This window comes from Lycorma delicatula, chromosome 7, assembly GCF_047948215.1.
Source record: "Lycorma delicatula isolate Av1 chromosome 7, ASM4794821v1, whole genome shotgun sequence".
NCBI classification, from domain to species: Eukaryota; Metazoa; Arthropoda; class Insecta; order Hemiptera; family Fulgoridae; genus Lycorma; species Lycorma delicatula.
In genome coordinates this window covers 130,742,501-130,757,855 of record NC_134461.1, presented here as the reverse complement: position 1 = coordinate 130,757,855, position 15,355 = coordinate 130,742,501, and the positions used below count along the sequence as shown (strand labels likewise).

Genomic DNA, 15,355 nt, shown 5'->3' with positions numbered 1-15,355 from the left:
AATTTCTTTTACATATTCCAACATATCTATTTTACATATTCAAACGTTGCCTGCCTACACAATTTTTTCCTTCTACCTTACCCTCTAATATTAAAGCGACTATTCCGGGATACCTTAATATGTGGCCTATAAGTCCTGTCTCTTCTTTTAAGTATATTTTAACAAATGCTTCTTTCTTCATCAATTTGCTGCAACACCTCTTCATCTGTCACTTTATCCAACCACCAGATTTTTAACATTCTCCAATAGCACCGCATTTCAAAAGCTTCTAATCTTTTCTTCTCAGGTACTCTGATCGTCCAAGTTTCACTTCCATATAAAGCTACGCTCCAAACATATACTTTCAAAAATCTTTTCCTGACGTTTAAATTAATTTTTGATGTAAACAAATTATATTTCTGACTGAAAGCTCGTTTCGCCTGTGCTATTCAACATTTTATATCGCTCCTGCTTCGTCCATCTTTAGTAATTCTACTTCCCAAATAACAAAATTCTTCTACCGCCACAATCTTTTCTCTTACTATTTTCACATTCAGTGGTATATCTTCATTATTTCTACTACATTTCATTATTTTCGTTTTCTTCTTGTTTATTTTCATGCGGTACTTCTTGCGTAGGACTTCATCCATCCTGTTCATTGTTTCTTCTAAATCTTTTTTACTTGGCTAGAATTACTACATCATCAGCAAATCATAGCATCTTTATCTTTCCACCTTGTACTGTTACTCCTGATGTAACAGTACAATGTAACTTCTGATGTAACAGTTTGGTTGATCATTAACTGCTAGTTCTATGTAAAGATTAAAAAGTAACGGTGATAGGGAACATCCTTGTTGGACTCCCTCTCTTATTATGTCTTCTTTCTTATGTTCTTCCGTTATTACTGTTGCTGTTTGGTTCCTGTAAATGATAGCAATCGTTCTTCTATCTCTGTATTTTAACCCTAATTTTTTTTTAAATACTGAACAATTTATTCTAGTCTACGTTATCGAATGCCTTTTCTAGGTCTATAAATGCCAAGTATGTCAGTTTGTTTCTTTAATCTTCCTTCTAATATTAATCTGAGGCCTAAAATTGCTTCCCTTGTCCCTTATACTTTTTCTGAAACCAAATTGGTCTTCTCCTAACACTTCTTCCACTCTCCTCTCAATTCTTCTGTATAGAATTCTAGTTAAGATTTTTGATGCATGGCTAGTTCAGCTAATTGTTCTGTATTCTTCACATTTAACTGCTCCTGTTTTCTTTGGTATCATGACTGTAACACTCTTTTGAAGTCTGATTGAATTTTCACTTTTTCATAAATATTACACACCAGTTTGTATAATCTATCAATCGCTTCCTCACCTACACTGCGCAATAATTCTACAGGTATTCCGTCTATTCCAGGAGCCTTCCTGCCATTTAAATCTTTTTATGCTCTCTTTAATTCACATCTCAGTATTGTTTCTCCCATTTCATCCTCTTCAACTTCCTCTTCTTCCTCTATAACACCATTTTCTAATTCATTTCCTCCATATAACTCTTCGACTTTATCTTTCGTATTATAAATCGTTGTACCATCTTTGTTTGACACATTATTAGATTTTATTTTATGTACCCCCAAAATTTTCCTTAACGTTCCTGTATGCTCCGTCTATCTTACCAATGTTCATTTCTCTTTCCACTTCTGAACACTTTTCTTTAATCCACTCTTCTTGCGCTAGTTTGCACTTCCTGTTTATAGTATTTCTTAATTGTCTATAGTTTCTTTTACTTTCTTTATCACTAGCATTCTTATATTTTCTATGTTCATCCATCATCTGTAATATATCATCTGAAATCCAAGGTTTTCTACCAGTTCTCTTTGTTCCTCCTAAGTTTGCTTCTGCTGATTTAAGAATTTCCTTTTTAACATTCTCCCATTCTTTTTCTACATTTACTACTTTATTTTTTTTACTCAGACCTTAAAAATCTTCTTTACCTACTTTTCATCAAGCTTCTCTAAATTCCACTGATTTATCTGACACCTTTTCTTCAGGTTTTTAAACCCCAATCTACATTTCATTATCACTAAATTATGGTCTCTATCAATATCTGCTCCAGGGTAAGTTTTGCAGTCGACGAGTTTATTTCTAAATCTTTGCTTAACAATTATATAATCTACCTGATACCTTGCAGTATCGCCTGGCTTTTCCATGTGTATATTCTTCTATTATAGAAGAAGTTGACAATAACTAAACTTAATGGATATTGGCAATTAAACTGGATGTTGGCAATTACTAAATTGTACTTCATGCAAACCTCTATAAGTCGGTCCCCTCTTTCATTCCTTTTGCCCAGCCCATACTCACCTACCATATTTCCTTCTTTACCTTTTCCAATACTTGCCTTCCAATCTCCAACTATTATTAAATTTTCATCTCCTTTTATGTGTTTAATTACTTTGTCAATTTCTTCGTATACACCCTCTACCTCATCGGTGCTTGTAGGCATATAGACATTAACAATCATTGTCGGTTTAGGTTTCGATTTTATCCTTATTACAATGATTCTATCACTATGCATTTTGAAATACTCTACTCTCTTCCCTATCTTCTTGTTTATTATGAAACCTACTCCTGCCTGCCCATTATTTGAACCTGAGTTAATTATTCTAAAATCATCTGACCAAAAGTCGTTTTCCTCTTCCCACCGAACCTCGCTAATTCCTACTAAACAACATTTATCCTATCCATTTCCCTCTTTAAATTTTCTAACCTACCAACCTTTTTTAGACTTAAACATTCCATGCTCCAACTCGTAGAATGTTATTTTTTAATTTTCTGGTGACCCCCTTAGTAGTCCCCACCCGAAGATCTGATTGGGGGACTAGTTTACCTCCGGAATATTTTACCAAGGAAGGCACCTCTTCCATCATTGCTATATGAAAATGCAGAGAGCTACATTTTCTTGGAAAAAAAGCAGCTGCAGTTTTCTATTGCTTTCAGCTGCGTAGTACTCAGAGGACTGAATGATGTTGATATGGCTGTTTAAGTCGTCCTGACCTACGCCCTTAACTACTGAAAGAGCTGCTGCCCTCTTTCAGGAATGATTCCTTAGTCTGGCTCTCACCAGATACCTCTTCGATATGGTTACACCTTCGGTCCAGCTACTCTGTATCACTGAGCACTCAAGCTCCCTCACCAATGGCAAGGTCTCATGATTCATAGATGGAGTTTCTCAATATATACCGATAAAATTTTATCTTTAATTACCTATAAATTATATTGCCAAAATGCAAATACACCTTTTATCTTATACTTTACTAGACGCTTTCATGATTCATATATGCTACAGATACTTAATTTTATATACAAAAGAAACATTAACTCTGCTGACAATGAAGAATATATAAATATCTATTTCAATGAAAAATGGTGGTCATTTTTGGTAGGCGGTCAGATTATACACGTGATCATATTAACAAATTCTGTGGTACAAAACAGATCACATCTCATTGGCATAGATGTAATACATTGCGATGAGTGCGACCTGCATTGCTGGAAGCAAAACGGACTTCAGAATCAACACATTTTTCATTTTAGTAATATTAGTTATGTTTGATGGAAACATATTTCTGATATAATGTAACAGAAATGCAGAATCATTAAACTTACAATTAAAAAAAGATTAGTTAATTCTTTTAAGTTTTCAATTATAAATTATTGATTTTATATGAATATATTCATTCATTAGTAATTTCAAAATGACTCAATAATTCCATAATAAAGTCATATAATTCCATTATAGAAAATAATTCCATAATAAGTCATAAATGACTCAATAATTGCATAATGATTAGGAAATATTAATCTATCATAAATTATAGTGTAAATATGATCTCTTGGACCTGGGGGTACATATTTAAGTTTACATGTATATTTTAGAAGTAGAATTTAATGAAATAAACATATTTCAATTTATATGAATGAACAAGAATAAATTCCTACTGCATACTTACAAAACACATTTGTACTTATTTGGTGACTAAAAAGAATTTGAGGAGTGCACAAAGGGAACATGACTTTGCAATAACACTTATAGGAAAGCAATATTTCCAGAATTACATGTATTGTTATTTATTTTTGAGTTTCTTTTTCTTGAAATGTTTATACTGCTCTTAACAATTATGCATCTTTTTAGTAAGATTAATTTACTAGAAATTTTAACTGATGTGAGTGTTGTAGATTTTTAACACATTAATAAGTTAAAATTTTAAAAACTAAATTTTACAAGAGAAATACATTACAGGTGTTTTTAAGCTGATAAATGCTTTTATTTGTTCCTCAGACCGATTATTTGTAATGGCTGCTGCTTTTAACAGTCTTATCGCTTCTTGACTACGTCCAACAGCTAGTAACCATCTTGGTGATTCTGGTATCAACCTGAAAATTTAAGAAATGTATTATTAAGAATTAAAAATTATTAACAAAAAGTCTATTTTGTCACAGATACTAGAAATTTTATTGCAATTCTGCTAGCAGTATTTGATATTCATTACATCATAGTATTGTAATTGTCAGTTAAGACTTGGTTTGACTGTTTACTATTTATTTTCTTTTTATTTGTCAGAAACTTATATATTTGGCATGCTTACTAAAAAAGATATTTATCTGCTATGGAATCATTATGTTATTCAGGATTAATAAACCCAGGTATTACAGGATTTAATATTTATGCTTACATAACATTTTATGACTGATTGTTGTTAGAACGTAATGGAATTTTTATTCGATTTTATTTTTGTTTTAATAAAAACATTAAAACAAATATTTGGTTTTATTTTCCTTTTTATGGCTAAAAGTTTACTTTTATAAATAAACTGTAAATTTATACAGTTTTACTTTCCCAGCTGTATAGTTATACATTACACTAATAGACAGAACTAATAAAAGAACGTATGTTAATCGGGTCAGTCTTGCTTGTCAGGGTTTTTATAGATCTTGACATTTCATAACTGCTTTCTAACCAAAACTTATAAATTTAGCATTGAAAAATTCTGGAAGAATGTATGTAGTACGTGTGTAAATATGAGCTTGTATTTTACTTGAAGAAGAGACAGACTTATAGACCACATACTAAGGCATCCTGGAATAGTCACTTTAATATTGGAAGGACAGGTAGAAGGAAAAAATTGTGTAGGTAGGCCACGTTTGGAATATGTAAAACAAATTGATAGGGATGTAGGATGTAGAGGGTATACTGAAATAAAACGACTAGCACTAGATAGGGAATCTTGGAAAGCTGCATCAAACCAGTCAAATCACTGAAGACAAAAAAAAAATTTTACTTGATATCTTCAGACTGGATAGACCCATCTGAATGAAATGTGACATTAGGATTTCTGAATATGCAGCACCGATACCATTTAATTTGATACCAATCGGTCAGAGTGCAGGGAGATATGGAGCCCATATCCAAAAATCTTACTCAACAGTTAAGTACATTTTTCACATAATTTAATCTCTCTTCGGTACTAAGATACTTTCTGAATTGTGTTTTGTTTGAACCCCATATAGCGATGGGGTGGCAAAAAACACTTTTTTCATGGTTTCTAATTTTTTACATTAGAGTGACACTCTGGTTATGTATTTGGGAAATTCCATTCAAGGATGGGAGATAATAAACCTATTGTTTTTGCTTTCTTTTGCCACTTTTGTCTCAACATTCTGCTCGATATCTTTAGATGAGACTTCTAAATACGGGTCAGTGATATGCTGTTTAATTTTGGTTGTAGGCAGTAAAGGGAGTGAAATAGTCATCATGGATCCCAAATCATAACATTTTACAAAGGGAGAATAATTTTTTTGCATGATTTTTTTATTCCGAAACCTACTTATTTCAATGTTCCACTCAATTTTTCCTCCTATGTCTATCAAAGGCAAAGCCCTCAGTTGCATAACTTTACTAGCTTCAATGGGAAAGTTATACAAATCTTGGTAGCATTTTTGTAGATCATATCATATATAATTATTTTATAATATTTAAGTAAAGATATACAACAGTTTTGACTTTCATTGTCTAAAATGTGGGAAATACAAATGTTTTATTTAATTTTATCATAAAATATTTTAAAAAATTATAATTTAATTTCTATAAGAACAATATAGCTTTATATAACAGAAAATAAAAAAAATACTAAATAAATTATGCAATAAAATAACAAATTTCTCATAAGTAAACCACCCCCCTTTTAAGTAGAGAAAAGTTTTCTTCAAAAAAGTACAGGATCATCATCTAAACTAAAAATACTTTCCGTTCCAATAGTAAATGCTTTAGTAAATTCTTTCTGACCAATAAATAGGATTTAATCAACTATTTTGTTGAAGTTACACTAAAATTAAAAAAGAAATTAAGATTATGGTTTACTTGTTTCCTTTTTTTATGCAATTACAAGTTAACCACTCAATTACAGCCATTGGATGAGAGATAAATTTTTGTTACATGTGAAAAATACATAGCCTGATTAGGATTTGAACCCAGGACCAACCAAATGAAAGAAGAGAAACTACTACTACACCATGGAGGTCAGCATAATGGAAACTAATAAACTACTTCAAACATTTAAGGACTTAAAGCTTAAGTTGATATTAACATAAGTGGCAAATAAAGGATAACTGTCTTTTCCTCCTCTTTAAAATCGCCTAGGCTTTAAATAGTGATGATGCAGAGTATTTGAATATGTACTAAATGTGCACTCTAATATCATCTATAAGTGCACTGAGGAAGGATATTTAGTTGATTTTGTACTTTCTCAGATTTGGTGATAAAGTTCTGGCTACCAATGAATTCAGTTTTGACAGACCAGACTTAAGAGGAAAATTAAATGGAATATTAAAGTATCTAAGTAAAGAATTAAGTAAAAATATTATTCTACTTAGAGTAAAATTTTGATATGTTAGAACCATCCCAACCATATCTGCTCGCTTCTCGACCTTCTCGACGACCCATATTCATAAGTTATTACACAAAATATCATAAAAATCAGCTTATCGCTATCTGAAGATATCAAGTAAAATGGTAACTGATTAAAAAAAGGCAAAAGTATTATCCCCACTCCTGAATGAAATTGCCCGAATATACAATTGAATTGATACATTAATATAATGAAACAATGTAATTACTACAATATTGTGGCTTTGAGTCAAATCTAAAAAAAAAGGCTTTTTTGCTCTCACATCTTTTTGTGGATCTATCTAAAATGATCTATCCTTTAAGTAAAAATTTTTTGAGATGGTACTGATAAGATCTATATCTCATAAGGTCCATAAGATGCCCCCTTGATCGATTGTGACCAAAATTAAATGGCATCAGTGCCCTGTTTACATAATCATGCCAAATTTCATCTAATTGTTCCTCCAGTCCGGAAATATGAAGCAAAAAACAGGCCAAGAATGTGTACATATACATATGTACATATGCACAGAGTTCTTTAATGCTTAAGTTGTGTTTTTGGTTAGGTTAAGATCTGATAAAACCTTAACAGACAAATTTGTCACAATTAGCATTCTTTCCTTAAATTAACATACTTTATACAGAATACTCTAAGTACATTGTTTAGTACAAATATTGTAAGGACATGCACATGCACACACCTACACACACACACACACACCCACACACACACACACACACACACACACACACACACACACACACACACACACACACACACACACACACACACACACACACACACACACACACATCCACAATAATACCATACTATCAATAATATCACACACTCTGAAACATTTTTGATCATAGTTCTCTTGCTTTAAATACATAAGTTCATATTCCTTTAAATCATGTGATTTATAACAACCTACATGCTAACCTGGCATGCAAAACGTGGCATACCGCTAAGAAATATATCTTGGAAATGAAAGATGATAAACAAAAATAAGATGTTAGATGGTTATAATCATATTTAATAAAAATTATATATACCTATAGAAACTAAATACTAGTAGATATATAGATTTACACTATACCATTAAACCTATATTTACATACATATATACCATGAAAGTTATACATTGCGTATATAAACTTTTATACAATCAACCCCTAATTAACCATGATAATAATCAGAAAGAGGATTGCCGATAATCCAAAATTATAGTAAAATCGTGGTTGGACCCAAAAATAATGTTTAACATGATAATATGTGTTAAAATAACTTAATACTCTACTTTACATGCACTATTATATTAAGGTATAACAGTGAATAATAAAATAAAATATAGTACACTACACTACATTATTACACCTGGTAAAAGTAATTTCTAGAAGTTTATTCAAAGTATGTATTAATATATAACAAGTGTCGGAAAACACTTTATTTTAATTGAACTTCTTAGTTTGCGTAGCATAATAATATCGCAAAATCAATTATTGTCCTATTATATCCACAATGAACTGTAGTATAGCATTATTATATTCAAAACAAGCACACATTCAAATAGCAAATGAATGAAGGAATAAGACCTATCCTGACCCTGTAGTGGAAGACACCCTCCGCCACCCCTTCTGTTCCTATTCCTGATGGGCTTTACCAGAGGTCATCTTTGAAACTTCGCCTTTTGACATATTAGTCCACCTCAGCCAGGATGCCACCGATGTTAATGCGATGAGTGACATTCCCATTGGTATACTACTATTTAATGAACTCAAAACAAAACACATCTTACCAAGTCTTAAGGAAGACTGAAAGGACTTAATTAAACATGAAACTTAAGTACCTACCCGTATAAGGTAAAATGGAGTTCAAAACACAACACAAAACATAAATATATTACTTGGAACAATAAGAGAGTAGCATTGAAACAAATCAAAGGACAAAAACAACAAAAACATAATTTATAAACCACAACATCAATAAAAACATAATACAAGAGAAATCCAAGCAAGGCTCTAGATCTCCTCAGCAATTCTTTGTTTTGCTAAATACACTAAAAAAACTCTCCAATATTGCCCATTCAGCCTGGCTCCTCCAGTTTACACGGAGATCCAACATCAACCCAATGGTCGAATCAAGCCAACAATGATCTTTGTTCGCATTAACTCGTTCTTTGAGCATTCATAAAGAACATGGTAGGTGTCATCCAATTGTCCACACTGAGGACACATTCCACAATCTACCAGGCCGAATTTCTGCAGTTTGTCCCTAAAAGTACCATGGTTGGAAAGAAATTGCATCACATATTTATTAGGGTGTACCCAAGAGACATCCTGCAACCCAACAACATTTGGAAAGAGATCATGTATATAATGTCCCCTCCCTTTGTCTCACCCCATTTGGCCTGCCACAAGGCATTGCCATGTCATTCAATTTCCGATCTTTATCCAAAGTCAACATACAGGACTTCTTAACAACATACTACTGCTGCTTTTAGGATGCAATTAAGTCAAGTTCTAGGATGCAAATAAAATAAGTTTATAAGTTTTATAAGTTTGGTTTTGAATCTTGGAGAGCTGCATCAAACCAGTCAAATGACTGAAGACAAAAAAAAAAAAAAAAATAAGTTTGGTTATGCCTGCAATCTCTAAGATTGTCTTCCATGAAACAGTACGGTAACCACCCGTTACCGTTAACAATATTAGGCATTGAGCCCTTAATAATATGTCCCAATAGCTTTTATATTTTAGCCTATCTGCCCAAACAGGCATTGCATACAGCATAATAGCCTCTCACACACCTTTATATAGAAATTTATGGTCTTAAAATTAATACCTCAATGAGGATTGACCACTCGTCGAATACCAAAGAAGGCACTCCAAGTGCTTCTTAAATTGCAGTTTCTCATCAAGAAGCACCTCGAGGTACTTTTGAACCTGAACATACTTTATATGCTGGCCTACCATCATAACACAAACTTGCTGACTCACTGCCAAACGGCCTTTGAGGAGCATCATCGTGGTCTTTTCCGGATTAAATGTCATCTTGTGTTGATGACCCCACAGCTTAAGCATCCTGCAAGCTTGAGTGGTTCGAAGTCCAACCTCTCTCTGCAAGCATCCTTCAACCAGCAGGAGTCTATCGTCAGCAAAAGCCACGATGCAACATCCGCTGGGCAACCTCAGCTGCAGGAGAGAATCAAACTCCACCACCCACAATAAAGGATCTAACACGCTGCCCTGGGGACATACCTTGGAAAGCGTCTTGCCAACTTCATGGTTGTCCTTGCAGAGCAGGACATCACGATGACTGAAGTAACTTTGCATAACTTTTTTTTCCTGTTTAGTTTCCAGGCATCACCTTCAGGTATTACTTTGTATAACTTGCAATTCACTTACAGTACATTCTCTCTTTTGGAGTTGGTAAATAGCAGAAGGACACCATAAATTATTAAATGCTCTGGAAATGTCCAGGAAAATTCCCAGGATATATTCTGTCACTGGTTGTTACCACACTCATCACATGAAGTATGTCATCCTTAGTACCCTTTCTGAGACAAAACCCGTAAAACCTATCACAAAATGATGAAAAAACTTAAAATTTTTAACTTCATTATAAGTTTTTAAACCTTTTTTTTCCAAGATACATTACAGTTAAACCACTTGCAGATAATTGGAAGTTGACTGTATATAGTATTTTTGAATACCGTAAGTAGAGTTATTTAACATAGATTTAAATCAAATTTAAATCTTAACTTTAAATTTGAAAGTGAAAACTCACTCATGCTAAATTGTAAAATCCAGAATGCTCGTATGTTCTTTTCAAAACTATTGTACCATTCTTTTAACAGTGTTATCACAGATAACATTACTGTACAGAGCAATATTAGAAAATCTTTTGGAAGCTAATTATTTTCAAAAAGTTTAAAATACATTCTGTCATGATGGTGGTAAATTACATTGGAAGTTCTTCATTCTAATTATGTAAGATTTTATTTTACAATTATAAAACCTCTGTGTTCACTTGGTAAAATATGAGAACCCCCCCGAAAATAAAATGCTTTTCATTTGTTTTATATTAGTATACCTTCAAAGCATACCTCTTGAGAAGTAACTAACTTTTTAAACGTAACAAAATAGAAGGAATTAAATCATATGTTTTAAATAATGTATTGAATTTTAGAAAAAATATCAAATTTCTTACCTAAGAACAAAATTCTGTTGCAGGATACTTTTCTCTAATGTACTTTTTATATATTTATTTATAAAAAAAAAACGATGTATTTTTAACAATTTTTTTAACACAATTGTATATCTACAGTATGTTCCCTCAAAACGATGAATAAGTATGTTGAATGTCAGAAATTGACTTAAAAGAGAGAAGGCCCAACAGCAATTAACTGATCTGTATTCCAGTTGGCACTCTATAACAGCTCCCAGTTGAAGATAACAATAAATAATTTTCTTTCTAGAATGTGAAAGAATACCATGCCTGACCAGGAATAAAATATAGAACCTCTGAATGAAAGGCAGAGCCACTCTGCCATGGAGATTGATAAAATTTAACTATGAGAAAAAGGAGTAATTTAAAAATTGAAACTAACAGTTCAATTCAACTTTGAGATTAATCAAATCTCAAAGACACCATACCTCTCAGTTTTTAACTGAGACTTAAATACAATCATTTAAGAGACTTGATTTCAAAAAAAAAACATATCACTAAAAGTTAGAAACTCCCAGATTATGAAGGATCTTGAACTACTGCACAAGAGATAAATTTTAAAATAAAATATGAAAGTAGTAGCTGGTAGATATATCAATTTAAATTGAAAACAGAACATTCTAAATGTTTTTATTTATTGTTTCTATTTTTATTTATTACTTAGATAATAAATGCAGATAATAGATACATACTAATGTTAATTATTTTTTTATGTATTTTAAAAGTAAAGATATAAGGTAAGTAATAGTAAAGGAGAAAATCCTGTGGTGAAGTTAACACGATCAATTTCATCCACAAAAAATGTAAATACTCCATAAAAAAAAATCCATTAAAATGTGTATATTTCTTTTAATTATCATAAATTAGACGATAATATTACATAAAAATATTTACAGTAAAAAAATTATTGTCTTGAGTTGCTGCAGTTTATGGAAGGCTGTGTGTTTATAGCATCGATAATCTAGTTGGGATTACATCAGCTGATTTTTACGATAAAGTTGTTAATCGTTTTGGTTATCCTAAAGTATAACGGTAGCTATTGTCCATCTATTGTTTTGTTAAGTGATTGTTATTATATTTTATCTGAGAATGATTATTAAGACTATTGTCTTAGTGTAACAGTTGTTGTCTTAATACTACAATATAATAACTTACATTATCAGTTTCGGTTTAGGCTCTTAAACTATAATATTTTAAGTTAATTCGCTACTCGTACGTTCGTTTATAATTTCATGTATCGATATAAATTGTGAAGTAATGTCTATGATGATGAATAAGTCGGTGTTAATTTTAATTTTCATCCATCGATTAATCTTTTCTTTTTCTGTTTGGCCTCCGGAACCAATGTAAGGTATTACTTCAGAGAATATGTATGAATGTAAATGAAGTGCAGTCTTGTACGGTCTCAGGTCTACCGTTCCTAAGATGTGTGGTGAAACTCAACCACCAAAGAACACCGGTACCCACGATCTAGTATTCAAATCCGAATAAAAATAACTTCATTAGGATTTGAACGTTAGAACTCTCGATTTCGAAATAAGCTGATTTGCGATGACAAGTTAACCACTAGACCGGCCACCGATTAATTGGGATGGATAAATATTTTTGGTAAGTTTAACTTGTTAAATAGTATAGTTACTATCATATCATTTGATTTCATTTGTAATTAATATTATTAATTTATTAATAAGATTTAAGTTTAATAAATAATTGTTTTCTTCGTGTTAAAGAAATTATAAAGATAAAAGCATTTGTACAAGTACTTTTGGACCGAAGCCTTATTTTTTTTTACTGTTAATGAATATTTTATGTTTAGAAGTGACTCGTGATATACCTGACTGAGATGTTACCTCTGTTTACGAGACTCAGTAATGCCATCTTTTGCGACCGTTACAAAGATTTCTTCTTTTACTTACTGAAAGATGAAATTCTCTTTCTATCTTATTTTAACTTGCTTGTACTAAGTAAGGGACATATTGTGATCGCGAAAAATTTCGGTTATCAGATTTCAACGGAAATATCCATTTTGACCATACCTGAATCCAGTTTGACTAGTTTCGGCGTGACGTGTATATGTACGACGTATGTGTGTATGTATCTCGCATAGCTCAAAAACAGTTAGCCGTAGGAAGTTGAAATTTTGGATTTATGACTGTTGTAACATCTCGTTGTCACCTCCCTTTAATTTGCAAACGACCGATCCAAAAGTGTCAAAATAAGCCGAAATCCAAAAATATTAGGATTTTGGATTATTTATTAACTGCAGTAATAAGCCTTCATTGAGAGCTTTTCAACAATATATCATAAGTGGGGCTTATTTTCATTGGTTCCAGAGTTATAGCCAAATCAAATTTTAATTAATGAAATATTTGGGTCTTCCAAGGGGGGCACAGTGGTTCGAATCAGACTTCATCTAATTAAAAAAAAAAAATTAAAAAATATCAGAAGTTATTAATGAAATCAAACTTTAGGTACTTTTCATTAAAAAAAAAAGTGTATTGTAGTTTAATAGGCGTGCAAGGAAGTCATGTGATGACCACATCAGATTTTTTCAAATGGATGATGTACCTCACATAATACCTGCTTGAGGGATTTTACAATGTTTTTTTTCGAAGTTACGTCTAACAGTTGTTTTACATTCTGTATTTATAGAAACAGAAGTTATTTTTTATAGGTCGTCGCTTACTTCGCCCGCTGTATCAAATAAAATGCTAAAATATGTTTGATATCCAATATAAAAAAAACATAAGTGTTTTATATCGCTTGTAGATAGATAACCGCTAACCAGGCGGCAGCTCACAGAATAAGCTAAAATACTTGTCATTGTACAATACCATGTAATATATTCATGTCGAATGCGACATGAATATTGTAGCGTGTTTCGCGGCTCGATTGGGATGTTGAGAGGTTGTTAACAATTCGGACTGTTTATAAAATTACAGTTTATTGGTTTAAAATGTTCAAATTACAACCAGACAGATTAATAGTAATAACAAGGTGATAAAGATACAATAAATAAATTGCAATAATAATAATAATAATAATAATAATAATAATAATAATAATAATAATAAGTGACAATAATAAAAGAATAAACACAAATATTAATATAGTAATTACAACCACAATAATAGTAAGGATAATAGTAGTAAACGATAACTACACGACATAAAACATAACATAATCAAAACAGTAAGCATTCCATAAAAACAGAGAAAAATACATAATGTAATCAACAAAGAATAACAATTTAAATATTACATATAAAATAGTGATAGTAATGTCAGTAGTAAATAGTAAATACAGATTACTCATAAGGCAGAGTCAAAATAAATAATAGTTCGGAATTTATGCCAGGTATATAAAGAGAAAACTAGTATTCAGACCCATTAACAAAAGAAAATGCTAGTCTTAACTCTTTTCAACCAATAGTCTTATATTAACAAATTACCGTACACTGTTCACTTGCAAATACCCTTGCTATATACCCTAACAGTTTATGAACGAAGTCTATTGCATTATTTCTTTCACTTAAACAGTTATCGTTTAACTGTAATTCACCGATAGTATTTCTGGTTTACTGGAATTACTCGTGGCGTCATCTTCATCGTATCAAACAGGATTCAGGACTCTCTTCTTTGGACTGACGTTTCGCACTCTCGTCTTAGAGATTCACACCTGTGACTCTCCTCGCTGAACCGTCGTAACGTGTCGCTGGACTGGTTTGCAGAACTCTGCCGAATCCACACAACTCGCAGCTTCTCCTCGCAGAACCACCCTTACGGGAGGGACGTCGTAACGCCTCGCAGACTGGTTCTAGTAGAACTCTTTTTAGCTGGTCTTACCGGGCAGTTTATACTGCTAGTCTCTTTACCTGTCGGACCGGACCCAAGTCGAAGCTGAGAATAATTGACCCCGAAGCTTTTGTTCCCATGAATTCCAAACCTTTTTCTTTGTCCTGATTAGTTTGAGGGAATTACCGTTCAGATAGTACTTTAGAGGAGGATGATATGTATGAGTGTAAATGAAGTGCAGTCTTGTACAGTCTCAGTTCGACCATTTCTGAGATTTGTGGTTAATTGAAACAATTGAAACCCAACCACCAAAGAACACCGGAATCCACAATCTAGTTCAAATCCGAATAAAAATAACTGACTTTACTAGGACCTGAACGCTGCAACTCTCGACTTCCAAATCAGCTGATTTGGGAAGACG

General features: G+C 32.2%; 1 protein-coding gene across 2 annotated transcripts in view; it reads right to left on the bottom strand.

Moving 5' to 3' along the window:
- LOC142327967 (organic cation transporter protein-like) overlaps positions 1-15,355 on the bottom strand; it is a 77,204-nt gene that overhangs the window by 23,175 nt on the left and 38,674 nt on the right. For both annotated transcript variants that reach the window (XR_012757132.1, XM_075371392.1), the window contains exon 7: positions 4,268-4,403. Coding sequence is in view for 1 of the 2 variants with exons in the window: in XM_075371392.1 (XP_075227507.1) it covers positions 4,268-4,403 (136 nt within the window). In the remaining variant the exon portion in view is untranslated. The remainder of the gene's footprint in view (positions 1-4,267; positions 4,404-15,355) is intronic.